This window comes from Fringilla coelebs, assembly GCF_963513975.1.
Source record: "Fringilla coelebs genome assembly, chromosome: 6".
In the NCBI taxonomy this organism is placed as follows: Eukaryota; Metazoa; Chordata; class Aves; order Passeriformes; family Fringillidae; genus Fringilla; species Fringilla coelebs.
Genome location: NC_140034.1, coordinates 9,938,258 through 9,963,023, shown reverse-complemented (window position 1 = coordinate 9,963,023; position 24,766 = coordinate 9,938,258). Strand labels below are relative to the sequence as shown.

Below are 24,766 nucleotides of genomic sequence, written 5' to 3'. Positions count from 1 at the left end.
GGGGAGGGTTTTTGGGAGTCCTTAATTTTTTATGTAGGTACCTTGAAATGTTTTTTGAAATCAGTCTTGTGGAATTCAAGAACCTGTCCAGCTAGGCCTGTCAGGAGGAGGCAGCTACTTTTCACTCACTTGGATATTAAATGTCTTTATTCTTCAGGGGTGTCCTGAAAAATACCTCTGTGAAAGTTCTGTCTCCTGTTTATGGGTACAGTTCACTCTTGAGGATTCATTATTGTTGCTGTCACTTCACTCAGAAGCTAAAGAAATTACACTTGTAGTTTGTATATTTTTACATGTGTATATGCTTCTTTTGTGTGGAATGCAATTTTTGACTTTTAATGGTAGTCAGATGTGAAATTGTGCTGTCACAAATCATGAATGTAGATCTCATGTAGGATGTACAACATCTTGGGATGTAGGTATACAGAAGAGGACTTAGGGGTTTGGGGTTTTTGAGGGGTTGGTTGGTTTTGGTTGGTTTTTGGGTATTTTTGTGTGTGTATTTTGTTTTAACTTGTATTTTTTATATGTGCTTTTTTAATTTTTATCCTGTTACTAGTATTGTAGCTGAGAGCTACTTTAATTCTTGGATATTTGAGAATCAGGGAGACAGTAGTTAGTGTAGCATTAGGCTATTACAGTAACAAGGCTGTCATGGCTGCACTTGAGATGGTACACTGGAAACCTGAAAAAGATTGAGCAAGAAGTTATATTTTTGTATAAGGAAAATTTAATACTTCATTCAAACAGAAAAAGGAAAAAAAAACCTCCAAAGCCTAAGGAATTGCATCAGTGGCCTTCATGGAAAAGATTTGAGCACTCCAGTGTATTAGCAGAGTGTTGGAAACCATTACATTTCCTTCATAAGGAAATTCAGGTTAAATGTAGATTCAAAAGCTGAACCATAGAAGGTGCACACATAAAGTGTTACTGTTCCTTTAGTTTTAAGATTTATTCATTATATATGAAATATATATGGAAATGAAGGAATAAAGTTTTCTGGCCCCTTACACAGGAGGATGGGTTTATGCAGAGGTTTTTCAAGCTTTGTTTTCTTGGGTGCTGTAATTTGAACTGTTATTGGCTTGTACCACTTCTTTCAGCAGCATCCCTCTGTTAAGACTGTATGTGTTCTTTGCTTCCCCAGCCAGGGTTCTGGTCCCTCCTGTTGCTCATATGCCACCTTTTCTCCCACACCTACTACAGAGATTGTGGTTTTGAGTCCACAGTCACTGTTTTTAACAACTGAATGTTCTCCACAACATTTTTGTCTCGTCTCTCTCAGTGTGCTGCAGACATTTAGGAGCATACTAAAACAAACTAGGACCAAAAATCTTGACTTCTCACAGCAAGACCTTACTGTCAGCCTGAAAACTACTTTAGCTAAATTTGTTTTTGTGACAGGACAGCATTTAATATGTCTTATGTTTATTTTATATTAGAATATGCTAATTAGCTTCCAGGACATGAATGTTGACTTGTGAAGGCTGAACTCCAAAAAAAGCTGCTTCACTTAAAATATTTAAACTGTAATTCAAGAAAGGGATATGGTCATCATGGATAATGGAAAGAAGCATTTGCTGAACTGTAAGGAGCAGGCAGAAGGCTCAGGTGCTAGGATATATGAAGAATTGGGTGTAAATGAATGTTTTAGAAAGTAGCTGTGTATTGGGCCATATCTGGAAGCCATTGGGAATGAGGCACATCTATTTGATTTGCTTAGTTTTCAGACAAACCAAAACAGTCCCTGGATCATTTGGGATCTTAACAGTATCTGATTTACCCAGCATCAGTATCATAGACTCTTACTGTCAGCTTTAGTACAGTCAATGGTTAGAGCTCAAGATTGATTTTCTAGTCAATATTCTGGATTTTCTTAACTTTAGAGTGACATGATTTTCACAAAGGGTTCTGTAGTCATCTGAAGACTCTTGTTGGGATTTAAAGTGTTCTTAGCATGTCTAGGCTCAGAAGGTGCGTGTTTTCTTCTATGAAAGGTATTGTTATTCCAAGTTACAAAAATAAAGCATAAAACTGAGTAGGAAAGTAAGACATTGTCAAAAAGAAGAGGGTGAATTAATGAAAATGAAATTGTGGATGTCTTCCAGGTGCATGAGCGTACAGAAGAAATTGATTTCTTGCTCTTGGTGACCCGTAAACTGTTGCATACAAATTCACAGTCTGTAAAGGTGGGTTCAAACTGAATTCTGCTTTTTCTTGCAAGAAAATTTCTGCATGTCTTTTATCTGTGAAGGCCCTATTTTAAAGAATTTACCACAAATTACTGTGTTATTACTTTTTACCAAAATATTTTCTAGTTTGCCGCTCCTCATAAGTAAGCAAGCTAAGGGGCATTCTTTTCCTGGCTGCTGTAATGTGTTTTGAGAGACTTCTCTTTTTTTCCCCCTCATGTTAAAATGCATTAGTTTCTAAAGCCTGCTTAAGGCTAAAAATGCACGAAGGATATTTGACTAGAATTACGTATTGGGTATTGAGGGCAGTGCTTATTCTTGGTTAAAATGGTAGCATTAACTCCTGGAAATACTGAGCCTTTTTTTTTTTAAGTGGGGCAACATATTTGAAGAAATAGCAGAAGACCAGAAATACTGTAATTTGTGGGCAGAACTGGTGGCAAAATTTGGCTGAGGTTTTTCTCTGCATGTTGGGCAATTCTGCTTTGTACTAAAGCAAGAGTTCACAGACATTTAGCATGACTTGTTTAGTCTTTGGGGTCTCAAAGTAATGAACTCTTGAAATGTTAGAAATTAAGAAAAAGTGGTAGAGTTAGGCTCATTCAGTATCTTTCTGTGCAGCTATTTGGGACTGCAGATACTTTGTGAGACTGCTTGTCTCTTAAGTGCTTCAAGGTAATGGTTTAATGTGATTTTTTCCTCTTCAAAATGAAGTCTAGGTTGGCTGGTTTTGTTGCCATTGGAAGGAATGAGGTGTTCTTATGTGCAGTCCATCACATTGATTCAAACTTGGTCTTTAGGTCTTCCAAACATGCTGCCACTGAAAGTGCCCTTTCATTTGGCACAGGACATGGCTGTGCACTTCACATCTTTCATTTTTTATCCCTTTTCCTGCTGATTTGGATTTTAGAGAAAATTCTTGTCTTTAGACAGTTATGTGAAACTATTCAGCCCTTTTTAGCATTTGGCTCTGCCTACAGAGAAGAGCAGTAATTTGATCAAACTGAGTTTGTGAGAAGTTTGCCCTTTATTCTGATTATTGGATTGGTTTCAATGGCAGGAACCCCTACAGGCCCTGTCATCTTTTCTGTTAAAAAACATTTTTCTTTAAGAGGTTCCTGACAAATTTTTCGTTTTTCTCTGTAGCTCCATTTCAGTCTCTTGAAATTGTCACTGAAAAATTTTATCCCCTTTATATCATTCTCTGCAGTTGTTTCTGCAGATGACAGTTTTTTAATATTGTACAAATCTGAGAGAGACCTATATTTGAGAGAGTGGAGGGCTGTCCCTATGAATTTTTTTATGTTGTTGAGGGGGGAACTCTTGATCTCACTTGCAGGCCTTGAGCAGAGTGGAATGGGCTATTCAGTTTGAATTTATATGTCTCCTACTTCATTCCTTTTCATCCCCTTCTGAAAAAACTGTAAAAGAAGGGAGCTTTGATGTGGCAAATTCATTTAGAAAATGTAAGGTTCTCTTCCTGTCCTCCCTGGACTTTTGAAACAAAAGGGTGCAAGGAGCCCTATTTAAGAGAGGACATAAAACATTTTTAACTGAGGGTGGTATGAAATGCATGTGAGCTGTTAGGTTACTGGTTTGGAAGTTGCAGACCTCAGGAGCAGCAGGTAATTCAACACTGCATCAACTAACAGGAGTTAGTTGAGTGATTCTGATGTACTCAGGACAAGATCTACCTGCTGAACTAACCAGTTTAAATTCTGCTGGATTTTCTGGCAGATGGCTGCTGCAGATTATTATTTTTAGATCACAGAGCAGAAGCTGGATTGTTCTGAGGTTGATCTTGCTGGGATGGGGTTACTGAAAGAAAACCTGAGACTGAGTGGCTCTATTGGGTCAAACCAAACAGTGCAGTTTCCATAGTGACTGGTAGCAGTTCTTGGTATCATCTACTGGGTCTTTGGACATTTCTGTGTTGTACAAGTGGTTTTGGACTGCTTGATCTTGAGCTGTCTTCTTTGATTACCATCTGTTCTGATGTGTTCATCTGCCGCATTGGTGACTCGTGCTTGTTGAATTTTTGCTTCAGGAGTACATCAAACTCTTGGTTCAGAGTTTGGCCCTTGGTTCAGTGCCCTTCAGGCACTCTGTTAAGAATCTGTCACTTCTTTCCACTTTGGAAGGATTCCACACAGATTAGAGTCCAGACTACAAAGATTGTCTAGAAGAAGAGGTAGTTTAATATTCCTTGCCTGTAAGTGCAGATTTAGATGGGATTTTGTTTGGATAGCCTTCAGAGAAGGTTGCCTTTAGCCTGTTGCCTTGGCATAGGTGAGTCACTGTCTGTTGAGCCATGAGGCAGTCCATGCTGTGGTGGGACAGATTTCATATATATGCAGAATTATGTCCTTTCAAATTTCTCTTTTTAGGATCATGTTGGAAAACTTCATGGTTTAGCCTGCCCTTTCCATGTGTTCCTTGTGCCTGAGCACAGTGGTACAATGCCCTTTTCATTAGTTTGCCTTCCTGTCATTTTGTAAGGGGGATGCTTTTGTGTTTTACAGAATTTCTGCTTTGGGTGGTGGTGACACATCTTTACCAAAGTACTGTATGTTTTTGGTTGAATTTTCTCCATCTTGTCTGCCCCAGGCATTCTAGCCTGAGCCATTCTCTTACAGGTGCTTGCCTCTCTCCACGTGCTGATAAGGGTATCTTAAGCCTTTAGTTTGATTGTCCTAAATGTACTTAGGTTACATACTTGCAGTAATCAGAATTAGATCATTTAACATGAGGAGGAAATGGAGAGTCCCATGTAACAATTTGTGTTAAAATTAATGCTTTACATCTGCTGTACTTTTTTTTTAACAGATAATATTGATGTCTGCTTCCATCAACTCTAAAGAATTAGCTGATTACTTTGCACTTCCAGTTCATAATGTTTTGAATCCAGTCTGCATATTTAAGGTGGAAGGCAGACCTTTTGCAGTTGAAGAATATTATCTTGATGATTTGAAAGACATTTTTGATTTACAGGTACTGTAAATAAAATTTCATTTCTTTCGACATAATAAGAAATTGGAATAGTCAGTTGAAAACTGTGTAATAAAATGACATATAGCCACTTTTATATTGCAATTCTAGGTAAGAATAGATGATAATAAATCATCTTCTTATGAGCAAACTAGTTTCTTTCATGAACCAGAAACATTTCAGTAGGATGAGGCATTTTGTTTGATAGTTGCATTCAAAATGAACAGTGTAAAAGAGTGTGTGTAACTCAAGTAACAAAAATAGATTTACAGATCTGTTTGAATATCAGGGAATATTTCCTGGGTTGGTTCATGTTGTTGTTATGTATCAAAGGCAGAAAATGCTATGAAATGAAGAGAAAACAATCATGTGTGATTAGAACTTTGATTTTATCAAGTTGGCTTCTCTATCAGCTGAGGCTTTCCTATTTTTCTGTCCTGGTTCTTTTCTTTTTTTTACTAGTGCCAGAGATGTTATGCAGTAGTTTTGAACCTTTCTGTTGTAAGCCACCATGGCAAATGTGTAATTTTGAGTAATGAAAACATGTTAAAATAACTGATACCTCTCAGACCCCTGGAGGGCTGTGCTGGAGAGCTGCTTCTCTGATGCTTAAGGACATAGGCAATGGCTGAAGATATATTTGCTTTATCTATCTAGCTTATAAACTGCACAGAATATATTTTGTATATTTTGTTTTTAGAGTTTCTGACATTATAGCAGGTATATCTGTTGACATCAGATATTGAAGGAATGAGTGTAAATATGTGATCTGTTTTCTGTGGTTTTATAATAGGAGTTTGTTTTACATTTGAAAAACAGCTGTGTAGGAATTCACTTGAGTGAACTCTTTCAAGATTATGGTTCAAGACAAAATAAACAGGTTAAAGCAGAGTGCAACAAATGCACTCAGGCTGTATTATGACACCCAGTCTAAAAATAACTGGGATGTGGGTGTAATTACTGGTCAGTTTTGATAATGTAAAACACTATTAGAATGTTATTACAATGAAGGAGATGGAGCATGCACTTAAAAAGTACCAGTGGAGGGAACACACTGTTATTATTTAGCTTTCATCCATCAGTTCTGCAGAAAATAAAATAGGAAGCCCAGAAGAAAATAATTTCTTATGCTGTACACATAAGCAATAAGTGTACATATTGGCATTGGTTGTGCTTTAACACAGGCAAGGTAAAATAAAAGGCTGTCAGCACTGAGTTCTAATGCAAACAAAGAAACAAACTCAACTGCTTATAGCAGTCGGCCCATCAGCATTTGTACATTAGTATCACAGACACATAATAGGGAGGAGATTATGTAATACATGGGGCTTTGTAAAACATTTTTGATGATGACAACAGAAAGCCAGGAAATTGAGTAGGAAGTTTCCTTAAGTCAAATTTGTTTTGTCATAGCTGCACTTGGAGCTGAATGTCAGCTTGCACACCTTTCACCTCAGAGATCACGAACAAAGGAACTGCTTTCAGTGCTTAGCCCTTTTCATTCTTTTTTATTTTTTCTGTGTTTTTTATTTAAAGTTTTCATCTGATTCTTTATCTTGTGTTGTCCTATCTATAGCCATTCTGTTTTTCAGCAAGATGAGAAGAGTATGTTTGTCCAAGATGTTCCTTGTGACTTAGGGCAACAGTAGAAGCACATAAGTGCTCTTGATTTTCTTTTTTTTTTTAATATCTATGTTAAAAAAGGATGAAATTGAATTCTAAAGCACTGATTCTTGGTCTGCATCTTGTTCCTTACAGTGCTGTGTGTGAAGATTTTTTTCCTAATACTAGTTACAATTAAAACATTAAAATTGTGTAACATCCTAATAAAATGAAAGTAGAATGTGAGTGTTAAGACAGTTAATGAGTTAATGCTGGCATATGGAGGCTGAGACACATCTTTCATCATGCTAAAATCTAAATTAGTTAGATAACTGCCTGAGGTGCAGGCTTCAAGCTTTAATTCTTGATGGTTTATTTTCACCTATAAAAGCCTGTAAAATTTACATAAAGGAACACAGTTAAAAGTAAATGCAGTTATTGCTCTTTAGATAAATACAATTTTTCTAAGTTTACTTTTGGTTTTAAAATTAATAACTGTAAAACTACATTACATAAATCTTCAATCATTTCTTAAAGCATCTCATTCAAAATCAGTTTAGTTGTTTGTAATTGTCTATTGGTTGTGAGGTGTGAATCTTCATCCGTTCTCCAAAAATCTTAAAATAACGGGATGTTACTGTAGAGATGTAGAATTCTTCCATGAATCCTGCAGAGCTCTTAGCTTTAATACATCCCTCATTTCTGCATGTGATAATGTTTTAAAACTGTGCTTGAAAATAAAATTTTTAGGGGTAGTTTTGACTTGAATAATTTGTCAGTTCATTGGTGCTGTTGTGATTTGGAAGATGAACAAAAATGCCAGTCATTATTCTTTCTTCTGTATGCATGTTGGCACTAAACCCTCTGCTGTGGCTGGACAGACATCTAGATGAATCAAAGAAAGCTTTCTACTTGAATTACTTCATTTGTAGGAAAGAATAAAAATAAGGCAGAAAGAAGGGAGAAATATTTTTCAGTGTAGCACTGGATTCCCCTTGCCTAGATACTGGGTCATTTATAGGTGTGCTGCTTAATTTGTGAGCATAGGCTTACAAAAAAATAGTTTATTTTTCCTGTGACATAATGAGCTTGGTAAACACATTCTGGATGTTAAACAGAATAATGATTTTGTCACACCAGCAACCTCTAAGCCCCAAGGAATCATTGAAACACAGGTTTCATGAAAAATGCATGAAGGCTCTATCTATAGGCAATTTTAAAGCTAGTTGTGTCAATATTTTCCTTTTGTTCTGGATACTGGTAGAGATATGAAATGCAAATTTAAGAAATTATGCAGAATGCAAAAATGCAACCCATTTTTGGCTGGCAAAGGTAAAAACTCCTTCATGTCCATGGAACTAGAGTCAGAGTCCTGGTGGAAGGTAGTGAGTGAGCTGCTGTCAAGAGCTGTTCTGATTATGTTGTATTATTTCAGTCAGGTCTGACTGGGGTTTGGATTTGCTGTTTGTAACATTGTTACCTTTTATTAGGAGTGATGTGGAAGCCTTGTCCTGTTAGAGGGTACTGAAGGTACAGTCAGTAGCAAAATTGAAAAGACAAGTTTGACAGTTATTTAAGCAGGGATAATATGAACCAAAAAATCTTACGTTGGAGCAGCCCAGAAGAGATAACTTGCTTAGATTTTTCACATATATTCAGACAAAAATCACCTTGAAGAAAACAGTCAAGTATTTTTAAGGTTTTTCCTGGGTTAATCAAGCTGAGGACTGAGCAGTAGCAAATGCTGATGTAAATCAGTGTTTCCAGATTGGTGCTAGGAACTGTGCTTTTGTGATTGTTATGAGCTCCTTTGCAATGGGAAACTGGTAGAAAAATTACTAGTTTCATTTTAATAGTTTAGATAGTTAAGTGGTCTGTGATTTTAGCTCTCTGAAACACTTGGTTCAGTAAAGAATTTGCACCAGAGTGAGGAGAAACTCTGAGAATTAAGGGGAGCAATGATCAAAAGCCATTTTCCCTACAAGAGAAAAATGTAATGCTATAGACCTTGTTCATAGCAGGTCTAGTTCATTAAGTGTAAAACTGAAAAGTGATTTAGTTACTGTCTTTGCTCTGAAGACTTGATGGTTTGTGTTTTTAAATACTAAAGCCTTGAGTTTGTACAGAATGCTGGGAAACAGTGTAGACAGAATCACCATGGTTCTGTGGAGTACAACAGAGCAGTAATTCTTTGGCAGGGTGTGACCAAAACCACAAAACCCATTTGTGGTTTAAATTCAAAAACAATTTAAAGGAGAAAGATTTAGATGGCTTATGTCAGGCAGGTAGAGAGATCTGTGTAATAGCAGCTGTGAGAAGCACTTCACCTTCCCTACACAGATTCCTCCCTGCCATCCTGTTCCCATGAGTTCTGATCAGTTCCCATGTGTTTGACACTTCGGGATAAGGAGCATGTCCTGCAGATGAATGGAGGGTGGGCTGGTGCCTAAGTAGGTAAATATCAGAAGCATTTCTTCAGTATGAAAATTGTAGGATGCTTGAAGAAAAATGTCTCTTTAGAAGGTAAAGATTGCATCAGATGAAGTTATTTCTCCTGTACTGGATCAGTTTGAATTGCAAGCACTTGAGAAATTGAAATACATGTGTGAACTACAGTCTTTGAGATATTTATACTGTGTTAACCTCATTACCTCCTCCTCCAAACAGTTTCATCGTCAGAGCCTTGGGCATCCAGTGATAGAACAGAAAATGTATCAAGTGGCAGTGTCTCTGATTCAGTCGTTTGATGAGCTGGAAAAGAGGAGCAATGGGTAAGATGCAGTTCAAGCTCTGGAATTAGTGGCTCTTGGGGAAATGAGAAGCTAATTAAGCAAGAGCAGAGTCCATAGTTATTAGTGGAAACTCAATTTTTACTTGCCTCTCTGCCTTTATTTTACATATTTGTTTGATTTGTACCCAATGCTCCTAAAGTGCACTTCATGCCCTGAAGCGTGAGTTACTATTCAGGGCAGCCATGTCATATGGAAAGTATATTCTTTACTGTAGACCAGAGCTGAGGAGTACTTAGATCAAGAATTATATAAATATAAATGGTACTATTTTATAATGTAGCCTAAAACATACATTATTTCATGGGAATAAAAAGGATAAAAGCTAGACATTAATTTTCACTAGCTGTTTAATGCCTTAATGTGAAATAAGTAAATAATGGATTTTGCTGCTCTTTGTTTTGTAAATTGATGTTTATTATCTGAAGATGTAATATTACACCTGAAAAGTAATAAAGTAACTTCTACCACATCTGTCTAACACTGTGTGTTAAGTAACCTAATTCTGATTATTTTCATTGTGGAATGAGAAAGTTTCTGTTTTGTCATAGTTTTGAAGAAAAAAACTGAACCTTTTTCTCTGGTTCTAGTGTTTATATCTTGCATTTTTCAGAAAGCGTGGTTGCAAATGATGGTTGAAATTTCATTTCTTCAGGAAGTTTAAACAGTGCATGTTACAAAAAGTGTGCACTTCTGCTTGTTCTTCCAGAATAAAATAACTTGGGGTAATGAGGTAGACTGAGACTGTAAAACTAATGAAGCTGTATTTTCTTGTTAGGGAGAAAAAGAATTTCAGTACGTTGGAACGTGGCAGTGTGCTCGTGTTTTTACCAGGCAAGTTTGTCTTAATAACTTTCTTTTTTGTTATTTGTCATCTAATGAGCTTCCTGCTGGCACTTCTTTCAGGGATTTATTAAACACATACTTAAATGAGGTCTCTTTGGGCATTTTTTCTTGGAAACTGGTTTAATTGTGGCAATAATTGGAAAAGCTGTGAGTTAAAAATTAAGATGTCATGTATTTTAAAAATGATAAAATTAATCCTGTAGTTAAACTACAGAAATGCAGTTGCTAAATTTGTTAGTGCAATTATTAATTATTGTATGAAGCTCCTAGGATTCTTTGAGATCTTTCCTTATCTGCATATAGTGTGGTCTTTATTTAAATTGTTGTAAAAGCTCAAATTCCTGTTTTTCTTTCCATGTACATTGGTTGATGTGGTTGGCATGCTCAGAAGTACACATGATGGTGTAGAGGTTATTGATCAGAAAACTGGCTATACATGTAGTCTTCTGTAGAGAGCAAAACCAAAGTTGTCTTGCACAGAAATTATTCTAGACTTCAGTTTTGACTGCCATTCTTATTTAAACTTGCTAGCTGGATTTTAGAGGCAGTGGAACTGGCCTGCAGAGTAGTTTTCCTGAACATCATAAATCTGTTACCTGGTGGTTTCAAGTATTCTTTTCCTTCATGAGCTGAGCATTTGCTCGTTGAAAACTTGGAAAAGATTTGGTTATGTTCAAGTGGAGAGTCACATAGAAGTCCAGGGTAGCTGTTCCTTGGACACAGTGAAGTCTGTCCCTACCAGGACTTTCTCTAATTCTGTAAAATGTTTATGAATGTCATCTCCCTGCTGTGTTGAGCTTAGGAATAGGCATGGGGCTGGAGGACCAGCACACCAGTTGAAAGATAGACTGCACTTGCAGAGCAGCTTTCCTTGGAGAGTGTTCCCCACTAGCTAAAAGGCATTAGAGCTGCCTTTCTTGGAATTACCTTCACTATAAGATTAATGAGTAGAAGGAATTACTTCATTGTTCCAATGTAATGCCCATTCCAGTTTGTTATTAATAAAGTAGGGAGGCCATATCTGTTGCCTCTGGCCTCTTGATAGTGGTGTTTATCTCGTGTTTTCTCAGCCCCTCTGAGGCTTCATTTCAGTCTGGAATTGCTCCTTAGCATTTTCAAATCCTAAATCTTTATTTTCACCTTGAGTTGGTTTTGTTTTGTTCGGTTGGTTTTTGGTTTGGGGTGGTTTTTCTATTTTGTTTTGTTTTTGGTTTTTTGTTTGTTTGTTTAAATACTTGTGGTATATTTGTGTAAACCTGTGCGGTAATAAGCTGGTACACTCAGGTTTGTGTTTTATTTGTTCAGTGTTTGACCTTATCTGGCTTTAAACTGGATACTCAAGACTGATCCTAAACACCCCTTGAAATTTTCTTCAGAAATGTTTTCTATATAACTGGAGAAAAGGGGAGGCGAGCCCTCAGTTTACAACACGGCAGCTGAGGCTGAACTCTGAGTTATTTTTACACATTTAACATCCCCATTTAGGATGTTGATTTGAGATGCTTCAGTTGTGGGGTTTTTTTTTGTGCTAATGATTGCATAGCATTTTGAACCTTAAAAATAACACTCCCACTGACTTGTCAAGTTGAGTGTGCAGCAGCAGCCAGAAAGAGCAGTGCTGTGCTGAGGATGTGAAGTGATTTTTGCCCACTGTCTTGTGGAACTCAGTGATGGGGCAGAATTTGATTCCAAGAGGAGCTGCAGCTGTCTCAAGTAGGATGCCATGTTTTCCCTTGTAATTGCTTGTCCTGATCACTGCTTAATTTTTTTTTTTTTTTTTGGTAATGCTAAGTCTGATTCTTTTTAGGTAAGTACTCTTCAGTACTCACCTCTCCTTTGGTTCCAGAACTTGCCTCTCTGTAGGTAACAGGTGACACAAAGTACCATGTGAAACTGTGGAGTAATTTTCTTAACATACATGCATGAATGTGTTCCAAATGAGCTAATTTTATCTGTTCTGCTGGTGTCGATCTCATTTTGTCTGTTCCGTATTTTCTTCTGCACTTCTCCATGCCCAGCTCTCCTTACTGTCCTTGTGTGTTTGCCAAACAGGTTTGTGTTACTAGTTCCCATTTCATTCTGAGACCTGTGTCTCCTGGTGGGATCCCTCTTGTCACTGCTGAAACTGGTCAGCAGATACTGCCTGCTGTGTCTAGTCAGTAATTACTAGACTGATTAATAATTACTGTTAACAGTGATGATGCAGAGTCTGCTCTGCCAAACATGAATCAAACTAATTTTAGTTGTTTTTAATTGTAAAAACAACCTCCATGCAAGACCACTGTGGGACAGGTTTTTGAAAATGGGGCATTTGGAATTGAAGTCTCAATAGGAAGTAAGCTAAGGTTCTCAGAAAGGTGGAGGTATTCAGGAAAATAGAAAACATCCCTAAGTCGTAAGGTTTCCCCTGGCTGATGTGAAATGCATGCCCAGAAAATGGGCACTGGAATGGCCAAAGGTGAGATGGCTAAGACAGAAATAGCTTTTTTTTTTACCTTGACTCTGCTCTTTGAAAGAAATTGTTTTGGCTGAAATACCCATTTTTAGTCTGAACCAGACAGATACTCAGCATGTGTTGTCAGTTGTATGAAACTGAAACAAGGCCTAATAATGGAATGTTGTCAAATGGCCTTTATATCTTTATTAAGTGGAAAATTAATGCCAAATGGTTCTTCAAAAATTGGCTCACTGGTTTTCAGAGATTTATTATTATATTTGCTGTTTAATTCTTCTACCGTTTTGTTGTATGGTAAAAAAGAGGCAATAATGACAGGCAGTTAATAGTTGAAGTAGATGTTTTTGAATTGTTCCTGATGACTAAAATGAAAAATTAAACTCATGATTATTTTTTCCCTAGGTTTAGGTGAAATAAGATACATGCACTCATGCCTCTCAGATAAATATCAAAGGTAAGTTAGACCCCATTTGTTTACATTCAGTTAAACTTGAATATGAGTCTTTCAACTGTATGAGCTTCAAGTGCATAATAGGGTTTAGCACAGAAGTGTAATCAAATTTAATATTCTTGCATCGGTAAATATTTCACTAATATATTTTTTTTTAGGTGGCAAGTGTACCCGCTTCATGCATGTGCAACATTGGAGGAACAAAGTAAAGTATTTTCACCTACGGTTCCTGGCTACAGAAAAGTAAATATTTTTAAATCATTACTTTTTTAAAGCATGTGAAACCTTTTGCTAGAGTAATAATAGCAAATAATAATGTATTTAAGTAATATTAGCTGTTCTAACTCAAACCATTTTATAAGGACAGAGCACTTCATTTTTTCAGTGTGTAAACTGATGCCTTTCTTACCAAGCTGTTGTTTTAACTGGTGTGCAGACCTCAAGAGAGGTGCATTAACCTTGAGGAAATTGCCCTTAAACTATTGCCTGGTGCTGCTGCTTTTATCCTTCAGAATGGTTTGTGCATGTTGACTCTTGCACCTGCACGGCAGGGGAGTGCTGCTGGTGGCACTGAACAGCAAAGCAGTGCCCCAGTGTGGGAGGCTGTCCCACCTTGTGCCCCAATTGTCCCTGCTGCCTTGGTTCCCTCCTCTGCTGTAGCTGAGAGTATTGCTGTGATCTTTCCTTATGGCAAAGGCACGAGGAAGTATTTCCCTTCTTCCTCTACAATGTCCTAATGCTACATTATGATGCTTTTTTGAGCTCAGAACAAGAAAATAAAGGGGTTTTGCATTGTCCTTGCATGGTATTGCTTTTTTTACTGTGCAGAGCAGAAATGCTCTGTTGCCATTGCATTTATATTGCTTCATAGCAAGTTGGATTTTTCATGTAGAAACATTAATGCAAGTAGTTTTTTCTTTATGCATTCCTTGTTCATTTTTTGCTTCAAAACTCAGGTTATTCTAGCTACCAATGTAGCTGAGAGCTCTGTAACAGTTCCTGATGTTAAGTATGGTAAGTTGTCTAATTCTTGTCATTCTCTATACACTGTGTTTGTAATATTTCCCATACTTATGCTAGGTTTGGTCTCCAGGATGTGTCACTGTTCAAAGCACTGCTGTTGGAGTGTTGAATTATTTCTTTCACAACAGAGAAATCTGAATATATGAACAAATAGAGCTACTGAGTGGGAGGTTGGCTTAAGTCTTCACTAAGGGGTAATTTAAATGCAGCAACAAGCAGAGCCAGACCTCATGTCACAAGTTAAGATTTTTAATCACATTCTAACTATGTTTTGAAATAATTTGCATCAGTTTAAACAAATTTTCATATGGAGTTTCTAAATGCAGAAATGATTGCCTTTTAATGATTGTCATCTGCAGTGATTTATTATTTTTATAGTAAGATCTGTTAGCAATATGATTACTATTCAGAATATTTTGGGTCTGATTGTTTATAAATCTGATGTTCTTTTTATTGCTATTCAAGTTATTCAGACTTTTCTGATAATACAGATTATTCTTGTGTTTTCTTGTATTTCTTTCCAATGCCATGAGGAATTTTTTTTTCTTACTTGCAGTGATAGATTTCTGCTTGACTAAAATTTTATTTTGTGATAAAGAAACTAATTACCAAAGTTTGAGGCTTTGCTGGGCATCTAAGACAAACTGTAATCAAAGAAAAGGTAAGATGACAGTAGATAATGCAAAGGAATTTTAGAAGCTGACCTTCATGAACAATTCTTTGTTGCTTTTTCTTGTATTAATAGTAAAAAGAAGAGATTATTTTGGCCATTAGTACTTGATAAGTTTTTACCATGTCAGGGTGTAAAAATGGGATTAAACAACTCTATGTGAATTATTTTTTTGTTTTGGCTCAAGTATATTTGCAGAGGAGTGTTTTGTATCTTTCTGAAAAGTATTAAAATTCACAGACCATGGATTCTGTGGTATTTAATAGCAATTTTGTTATCACAGACCATTTTTGAAAAAGGGGGATATGTACAGCTGGATATTTAGGAACTGCTTGTGAGCTGCAGCAGTAACAAGAACTTTCATGTGTTTATGGCACTATTAATGAGCTGAAATATCCACAGCAGTGTTTCTAGTTTACACCAATGCTCATAGCACAAGGATAAATAAGATTCCATTTTGTCTCTTCTAGTAAGACAGTCCTCTTAAATATCAAAATATTTTTCATTTCAGTCAAAAAAAATACTAAAATTAATAGCAGTGATATCTTCAGATCTAAAAATACTATAATTTTTAAGTATTATGAGGTCTTTACAATTACAGCTGGGTGCCAGATGCCCACCAAAGCTGCTCTGTAACTCCCCTCTCCTTAACTGGACAGGAAGAAAAATGATGACAGAAGGCTCAGGGTTTGAGATGAAGACAGGGAGATCACTTAGCAATTACCATCCCAGGCAAAACAGACTCAGCTTGGGGAAATTAGTTTCATTTTATTACCAAACAAATCAGTCTTGGGTAATGAGAAATAAAGCCAAATCTTTAACAGCTTCCCTCCACTTCTTCCCAGGCTCAGACTCACTCCCAGTTTCTCTGCCTTCTCTGTCCTTGTGGCAGCCAGGGATGGAAACTGGGGATTGTGGTCAGTTCATCTCACGTTCTCCCTGCTGCTGCTGCTTCCTCACACTCTTGCACTGTCAGATATGGGGGAAGTTTCCAGCAGCTTCTTACAGAATCCACCACAACAGCCACCCCCTTTCAAGACCTCACTGTGAACCTATCAACCCAAATAAACAGATTGATTTTCATTTGGTTCCAGGTCAGCAAAGGCCACAACAACCAGCCAGTGTATAACCAGGGGAAGTAGCATTCTGTGTAGAAGACTTGGGCTTGTGCACGTGACTTAAAAATGTGTCCACTCTGTGGGACACTAGTGGAGTGTCCCACAGAGAGGAGTACCTTTTAGTTGGTTGAAGTGATTGGTGTTGGGATTTGTGACGATAGACTTCTGAGTCATTGTGCTTTCTGTAAATACTAGATCATAAAGATGTTTTGCTGTTTATCATTGTAGCTCAAAAGTTGTTTATATTGAAGATTATTTTATAGCTATAGAGTCAAATAGGAGATGCCTGTTCAACTGAGAAAAATGGCTGTTGATTTGAGGGCACTTATGTGAAAGAGGTATTTGAGTGAAATAGTTATGTAATTCTTTTGTTAGTTACTGCTCCTATGAAAGCAAAATTTTTTTTTGTCCTACCCTACTGTGTCCTCTGGGCCTGTCTGCTGCAAGAGAGCAGAACACTGCTCAGCCTGCAGCATCAGCTGTCGTGTGCTGCTCAGCTGCCCAGAGGGTTTGTAGATGGATGGGTTTGGAAAAAACTTGTGCAATTTACAAATTGGTGCTTTGTTCTTTCATGTGAAGGTCGTGCTGGACGTGTTTCCAAAGGCTATTGTTACAGGCTCATACGCAAGGACTTTTGGGCAGACTGTATTCCAGAGAAGTCAGAGCCTGAGATGCTGGTAAGGCTTTGGGTTGAGGATTAGCTTTTCTTTGATGCATGTAGTCATAGCAGAGAAGCTTTGCTTTCCTCTCTGTGAAGAAGACTGGAATAGTTACTAATAACTAATAGCAATGACTAGAATTCAACTTGATAACTATTTGACAAAGATCATTCCACATAGTTTCCTTATAGAAGGAGATAAATTATAGCAGTAAAATTGATGTGGATTAGAAATAAGCAGTCTGCTCAAAAGAAAACAAACCCTTGTTGCACACAATTAACAGCAGATTTTGCTAAATTGTAAACATATTTTTTCATATAAACACTTTGTCACACTTCCCATGAGGGGAGAATAACCATCTTATCTTTCCTTCAGCATTGTCCATTAGGATCTACAGTCTTAAAATTAAAGAAGCTTGATATGGGGGAACCAAAAGCCTTGCTGGCAACAGCTCTTTCTCCACCCAGTGTAGGTGACATTGAACGTACAATAGTTCAGCTGAAAGAGGTAGGTAGGCTTCCTTTTAATGTTGTTAAAATCAAGGTAGAAGGAATGTACTGCAGAAGTGGTTTTCCTTGTATTTAAGATATACTATTTCCTTGTATTTAAGTAGTAGTGCTAACTGGAGCCTCAGATGTGAACTGTGTCTAGAGTCTCTCACACCTTGGTATGTTGTTGGGTTTCCATCCTTTTGAACATAATTTCTGTAGTGAAATCTTTAAAACACAATTGTAATTTCATCAGGGAGTAATGATACTCTTTGAGGACTAGTATCTATGGTGAGAAGGAACAGAGAAATGGACGAAAAAGCCCTTTGTAAGTGACATTATTTATGAATAAGTAAAAAAATCAAACTCTTAAAATGTATGATTTATCGAGGTCAGCCTGAAGATATCCTTCTCACCTGTACAAGGAGGATAGTGATTTTGATTTTCAGTTATAAAAATGATAAGGGAGAATCTTCATCGCATTAAGCTTTCTTCTTTTACAAAGTGCATAAGAAATAAATATCTGCATCATTTGTAGCTTGCCTTTATATCCAGTATATGTAGTAGCTTTGGTTTCAGAAGTGCCAGGCTTTAAAAATTGTCTTAGGTGTACTTAGTCAGCTTTTACAAGTGAATACATTTTAATTTCTCTAGCTTGGAGCACTTACAACCTGTGTGCAAACAGAAGAAGATCTGCATGATGGTGAGCTGACTTTCTTAGGAACGGTATTGACACAGTTGCCACTGGACCTGCATCTTGGAAAATTGATAGTCCTTGGGCATGTCTTTGGTTGCTTAGAGGAATGCCTTATTATAGGTAACTGAAAGAAGAACATGTGAGAACATTTCTCTAGAAGCAGATGATTTGCTGGTTTTAATTTTGGTTTGTTTTTGTTGCAGCTGCAGCGCTGTCTTCGCGGAATTTTTTTGCAGTACCTTTCAAAAAGCATGTTGATGCATACAGGTAGTGCCCCAGATGTTTCATAACTTTCTAACTGCATTTGAGAGCAGAGAGCAGAGTTGATTGCTCAATATAATTTTCCATCTCATGCGTCTGATTTTCTTTTAAAATGCCAAGCAATGCAAAAAGGAGCTTTTCCGGGTAGCTGATACTGGAATCTATTTATTTGGGAACATAAATCACAGAGCTAACTCACCATCTGCTGAGCACAAGGCCTGGTTCTTCAGCTTTGCCTTTCTCATGTGGCAGTGTCTATTAAAATGGTCCTTTAAATAGCAAGAACAATGACTTATTATTATCCTGCTCATACAGAGCATCTCCTTCAGCAAGGAGACATGAATAAGAACAAGTAATTACAAAAAGTGGATTGATCATGTTTATTAAAGACATGGAGGGTGTTACTGAGCTGTGTAATACATGCAGTATTTGAAAAACTTATTTTTGCTAATAGTTTTTGTTTGTATTGACAGGAAAAAAATGTTTTTTGCTGGGAATAGTAGGAGTGACTGTATTGCAATTCTGAATGCATTTAGGGTAAGTCTTTTGTTCCAGTTTAGATTACAGTGAAATCTGATAGACCAGCATGAAGATTCTCACTTTTGTAGGGTCAGCCAACATTTTTACTTAGCAGTTGTTAAAAACTTCACATTACTGATAGCTACATACTGATGTTTTTTGCAGTCTTGGTCTAACTGTGTAAAGTTTCAGTTGTCTCTGCTCTAATATCCAAAATGAAATGCCAGAGATGTGGTGATGTTTGTACATTGTTTTTAACCAAGGACAGTTTGGACTGGTAAATTCTAGTACAGAATGAGTTTGGTGACCTTTCTCCAAACTTCTTAGCTTTGGCTTTGGGATAGTTTTGTGCAAAACACGTCATTTTTTGGTTCTCTTGGCTGTTTGGTGGCTCAGTACCATGGACAGGGGTCAATTCCTCCAGGCAGAGCACAGTAAAGGTTTCTGCTTGAGGAACTTGCTGTTCAAATTACAGCATTTTCTATAATGCATGCCCTGGTGTGTTTTGTAATCTTCTGGGGAGTCCAAAATCTTCAGCTGCTGATTTAATTTATTCTCCTTTTTTTGAGCATGCTGCCCTTCAGTCAAAACTGACTTTTGTTTTTTTCTACTCTGCTGTTAGAATTTTTTTGAGGCACACAGGGGCGTGTATGGCACATGTATCCACTAATCCTGAGGCTCAAAAATAATTTTTTCTGAATTCCCTATATCCTGTTACATATTTCTCTTGTGTCACCTGGTAATTATCCCCTGTTCATCTGAAGATGCTGTTTCTATGAAACAGTATGTTGTCCTGGAGAATAAACATGAACATTCAGACAGAGCTTCCAGTGAGGTATATCTGTGTGTGACTGATGGGAAAGCTTTGTTTTGAATGGCTGAGTATCAGAAAAGAACAGGTAAGTTTAGGAAAGTTTGTTTCCAAACTCCTTGGTTCAGATTGGATTTCTTCTTTTCTATCAAGGTAGGGAAAGGCTGTTCAACCTTGCATGTAGTCAGTGTCCCCAGTAAGCTGGATTATTGTGTTATGAGGTGACTTGCTGTCAAACTAGAAATGAATTCTGCAGGCATTCTGTCATAAGCTGCCTAATAATGAAGTAATTTTCATTAATAAACTGGGTATTTTAATTTTTCTTCCAGCCCTGTTTTCTGGGAGGCATTTGCATCAGAACTTACCTGAATCAGTCATTTCACTGCTTTTGTCCCAAAGCAAGGAGAAAAAGAAATGGTTTTGAAAGTAATCTGCTTTACAGAGTCAAATTACAGAATACAGTTGTTCTAATAATTTGTGGATGTTTGCATGTGCTTTAACACTCCATCCATTTCCTCTCATAAAGCCAGGTGGGGACAGCCTGTTGTTAAAAAATTACCTTCAGTGTTGATATGGAAAAAAAGTTTATAGTTTTAAATGTCACATTAATATTTGTAATAATTATTACTAAAGCATTGCATTTTGTATCTGACTACAACAGCATTTTTTCCTTAGGCATGGCAGGCCGGCAAAGAAAAAGGGAAGCTGAGAAATCCCAAGGTTAGTTAAACTTTTTCTTCTTTGTTCAAGGTTAGTGACTTCAGTGCTGGAGTATTTCTGTTCATAGTAAATATGAAAAATAAGAAGTTTTTGCTAGAAATGTTTATTTATAATAATTATGACTTTTCATACATAAATAGGCTAGGCTTTGAGAGAAAGTGAGCATTTGAATCCAGTGCAGAGTTACTTGAAGACAATCCTCTATGTTAGCTCCTTCCACAGATGAATCAACAGTGGCCAGAGGGTTTGAAATCCAGCCTAAAAAGGGAAATTGAGCTGTAGTTGAAAGAAATACTTTTATTGTGCATAAGTATCTCTATTTTTTAAAATACACAGATTTCTGTGCCCTCAGAAAACCCTGAAAGATGGAAGATGTTTAAGTACATCAGTCACAAAAACCAGTAGCATGCCCCCAGTAACTGCCTCCAGTCCTTCTTTGTGTGTATGAGATAAAACCTTTTTTATTTCCCTTGTTCTTTCAGAGTGTAGTATCTTTTATGATCACCAATGCATAACATACACTGAGTTACAAGTAGCCAGGATGGCCAGAATCTGATCAAGATGTGCATGCAAAGAGAGAAGTTGTGAGTTTTTTGTAAGTGTTCCCAGATTGCCAAGAAGTCCAGTGGCAGCCTGGCTTATATCAGCAGTCATGTGACCAGCAGGACCAGGGCAATGATTTTTTTTTTTCCCCCCCGCTGTGCTTGGCACAGGTGAGGCCACACCTTGAGTCGTGTGTAGAAAATACTGGAGGACACTGAGGTGCTGGAGCATGTCCAGAGAAAGGCCGTGGAGCTGGGAAGGGTCTGGAGCACAAGCCTCCAGGGTGAGGAGCTGTTGAGGGAACTGGGAGTTTTTAGTCTGGAGAAAGGGGGCTCAGGGGAGACTTTATTGCTCCACAACTGCCTGAAAAGAGGTTATGTTGAGTTGAGGGTTGGCCCCTTTTCCCAGGTGATAGAAGCAGAGAAAACTGCCTCAAGTTGTACCAGAAGAAGTTTAGATTGGAATTAGGAAAACTTTTTTCACTAGAAACATGGCAGCAGACTGCCCGGAGAAGTGGTGGAGTCACCGTCCGTGGATTTCTTCAAATGCCATTGGGTGGGTGTGGCAATTGGGGACATGGTTTAGTTCTGGACACAGGAGTGCTGGGTTAATGGCTGGACTTGAGGATCTTGGAGGTTTTCCCAAACAGTAGCATTCCTGTGATTCTCTAGGTGTGAATTTTAAAGGAGATTTTTTTAGTAGCAGTGCAAAGCTGTTGGACTTGTGGCAATGGAAAGGTTAGATGACCCACAGCTGCACTGGTGATAAACAAAATATGGTTTTAGTCAAATACATAACTATCTTAGATTTTCATGCATGTCACAATATTTAGTATGAATGCAAAGCTGTGAAATGTGGTTAAATTCCTTCACTGCTATATGTAACTATTATTTGTGTCCACGCAGAAGAACATGAGATAGCAGTAGAAGAAAAATGTTCTTTCTTTTTCAGGAAGAGCTTGAGTGGGGTCGATCTAACTGTGTTCATATAAACAAGATCAAAGAGGTAAGATTAAATAGGTAGTAGTTTTTATAAGCCAAAGGACTTGACTTTGCTCATTCTCTGTAAATGTTAAAATCTTGGGCAAACCTACTGTGTTACATATGTATCAATATATATAGATGTGGATTTTCTTAAAATGAACTATGAATTTAGATGAAAAGAATTTTGTTAGGATAAACAGAGTGGTTAAATTATCAACTGCTTAACATATCAAAAATATTTTTAAGAAACCTGCAGTATTATTTGCTAATTCTGTAGGTTCCTCAGATCACTAGTTGTGGTGTGGCTGCTGTCTGTTTTTGAATAACTTCTGTTTTCTGGTTGGGAAGACTCTAAGCAAATACAGTTACATAGTGAGGCCTGGACTTGAGAATCTGTGGGGCTTTGTTGCTAACATTACTGCAGCAATTAATGAAAACTCAGCATCACAGTGGGCTTCAAGCTTAATTGGATATATTGAGAGGAAAATAAATAAGATTCCTGACTAATTGATCAGCAGAATGGCCTTGGCCGTTATTTCACCAGTTCATACCTTTGGCATGAGCAATGCAGGGCCTGTGTTCAAAAAGCACAGGAAATAAAAATAGAATTTGATAGTGAGCAGCCATCTGGATAAGAAATGGCAATAGTTTTATGACTTGGAGATGTGATAACAACAAAAAAAGAGAGAAAAGCAAATTTTGTAAAACTGTACAGTGGAATGATCAGTCTCATGTGGCAGCCTCTCAGTTTCAGATAATGCTGGAAGAGGTTTGCATGACATAATACACGAGTTTAGAATGGTCACCTTCACTTAACACTTAGTAAGATTTGGGGGCTTTTATTTGCTGCACCTAAAGATCCTAATTTCATAATCTTTTGTGTGGAAGTGAGTTTGCAGAACTGAGTCAGTCACAGGGTTCCTTTCTGGCAGTGGTTGTTCTGGTAGTGCGCTAGAACTGCCAGCAGCTGAGTGGAAAGGGAAGTGTAGCTACAGAAAAGCTGTGTGGACAGTGCTTTGTACATCTGCTCCAGAATGGTTTGGGAGAGTGAAGGCATTCACTCTGTTTGGTTGGAGGGGACTGGTGGTTGCTTGTGGGAATTTCTTGGAAATGCTGAAGATGGAAAGCTGAAATATGTTCTGCTGGGAAGGCATGAGTTTGATCTCTCTCACAGTAATCAGAGTTTTTTCTAAACTGAGAGTGCAGCATGGTCACTGCTGCAGTTAGGTGCAGAATTCTAGGTTGCTAGCAAGATTTTTACCTCCTAAGTTACAAACCTAAAATGATTTAAATAGAGAATATAATCTTGTAAAAGGTTAATTCAGTTATTTTTCTAATTTTGTTCTGTGTCATACATGCATGATATGCTTTGTGAGTACAGAGTTGTTCATCATAAGGAGATTTTGGGAAAGCTGCTTGAGTCACAGTACTGAAATTATTTTCCAACAGAAAGGTGCTGAGCAGTATATTGGTGGAATGTTTGCCAGTCACCTGAAAAGGGAAGGGTGTTTGCCCAGTTATTTCAGACTTTAACTAACAGATTTTATTTCAGTTTGTGGCTGGGTTTGATCCATTTTAATTGTAACTTAGAGATCAAATTTCAGGTGGAAGAGTTATTTCACAACTTGAAAAAGAGAGTCAGTGCATTTAACATGCATGTTAAAGCTCAGCCATTTCCTGTGGATGAGGAATATGTCTGCAAACAACGCTTCATCTTGCAGGTAATGCTTTAATGTCATAAAGAGATGCTCTTTACAAAAAGTACTGTTGAATCTTCATATCAGTTTTCACGATTTTCAATTCGTAATATTGATGAACTAGTATTACACTTGTTTTCCAAAATTCACCATGGATGTAGCAATTTTGGGTAGAAAAAAGCAACATTTTTGGCAGTGTATTGGCAATGCAGAAGGACAGCTGATGTTAGTTAATGGAAAATTATATTTTTCACCCTTGTTTGAGGTGTTTTATTTGAACACTGGCTTGGTTAGTTGGTGGGGTGGGGGTGCAGGGAATTTTATGTCTAGCTATTTTAACTTTGTCTAATTTCCAATTAAATTGCTTGTCTTATTTGGACTAATTAACAGTGCTTTTATTTTCAAAGACTTATTTATCATTTCAGTGGCAGTTGGTTTAACTGTGTAAGCAGTGAGCTTCTTGGAGCTGAATTGTTGAACATTTTAAGATACAGCCTGAAAACGGAACAATTTACCTGTAGCTGTTTTGTGTGAATTTGTTTAAATTTAGGCTCTTGAAATCAGAACTAACAATTTCAGTTTTCCACCAGTAGAATAGAGCAAGTCTGCATACAAAAGCATTAATGTTGTAGAATTGTTCCAGAAATTGAACTCTTTTTCACGAAAATACATTTTTAAGAATTTGTGTGAATATGTGTTTAGTCTCCAGTTCTGGTAATTCCTTAACAGAGAGAGGAAAAAATATTCATATGAAGATCTATTGGTCTCTTTATATGTTGCCAGTGTATCTAATTTCAAGAAACTGGATACAATCTGCTGTGTATCACAAAGTATTTTCTTCATTTCAGGTGGTGATAGCTGGTGCTTTCTATCCAAACTACTGTACTTTTGGAAAATGTAATGGAGAAATTGCCATGAAGGACCTTGCTGGCAAGGATCCAAAAACCACTGTAATGGTACGTTAAGAAGTTGAATGACTCAATTAAGAATCAGGTAACAGAACTGTCAAGTGTTTGGGTGCTGTTTGCAAGTTCTGTTCTGACTTGGGCAAGGAGAGAAATAATTACCTACTCTGATCCTTGCTCAGTGAAGTTTGTCCCACCTTTCTTTCTTTTAATACAATAAACATTGTATAGGTGGGCAATTTTCAAAGAATTCCTGAGAACTGCCTCTATGCATTTGATTGCTAGTTTTGCCCAGGCAAACAACTTCCATCAAACTAAAAAATATTTGGAAAAATAGAACAGAACTATC

The 24,766-nt window shown here is 37.3% G+C and overlaps 1 protein-coding gene across 1 annotated transcript in view; it reads left to right on the top strand.

Annotated features, from left to right (window-relative positions):
- The window catches only part of TDRD9 (tudor domain containing 9), a gene marked incomplete at both ends in the record, with an annotated part of 68,152 nt that overhangs the window by 27,014 nt on the left and 16,372 nt on the right, over positions 1-24,766 (top strand). The window contains 17 exons of the mRNA XM_084207992.1: positions 2,109-2,189; positions 5,019-5,183; positions 9,450-9,553; positions 10,350-10,405; positions 13,275-13,326; positions 13,482-13,566; positions 14,280-14,337; positions 14,903-15,007; positions 16,714-16,811; positions 17,169-17,300; positions 17,936-18,098; positions 18,182-18,245; positions 18,713-18,776; positions 20,245-20,289; positions 21,784-21,837; positions 23,420-23,536; positions 24,361-24,468. Coding sequence (XP_084064118.1) covers positions 2,109-2,189; positions 5,019-5,183; positions 9,450-9,553; positions 10,350-10,405; positions 13,275-13,326; positions 13,482-13,566; positions 14,280-14,337; positions 14,903-15,007; positions 16,714-16,811; positions 17,169-17,300; positions 17,936-18,098; positions 18,182-18,245; positions 18,713-18,776; positions 20,245-20,289; positions 21,784-21,837; positions 23,420-23,536; positions 24,361-24,468 — 1,551 coding nt within the window. The remainder of the gene's footprint in view (positions 1-2,108; positions 2,190-5,018; positions 5,184-9,449; positions 9,554-10,349; positions 10,406-13,274; positions 13,327-13,481; positions 13,567-14,279; positions 14,338-14,902; positions 15,008-16,713; positions 16,812-17,168; positions 17,301-17,935; positions 18,099-18,181; positions 18,246-18,712; positions 18,777-20,244; positions 20,290-21,783; positions 21,838-23,419; positions 23,537-24,360; positions 24,469-24,766) is intronic.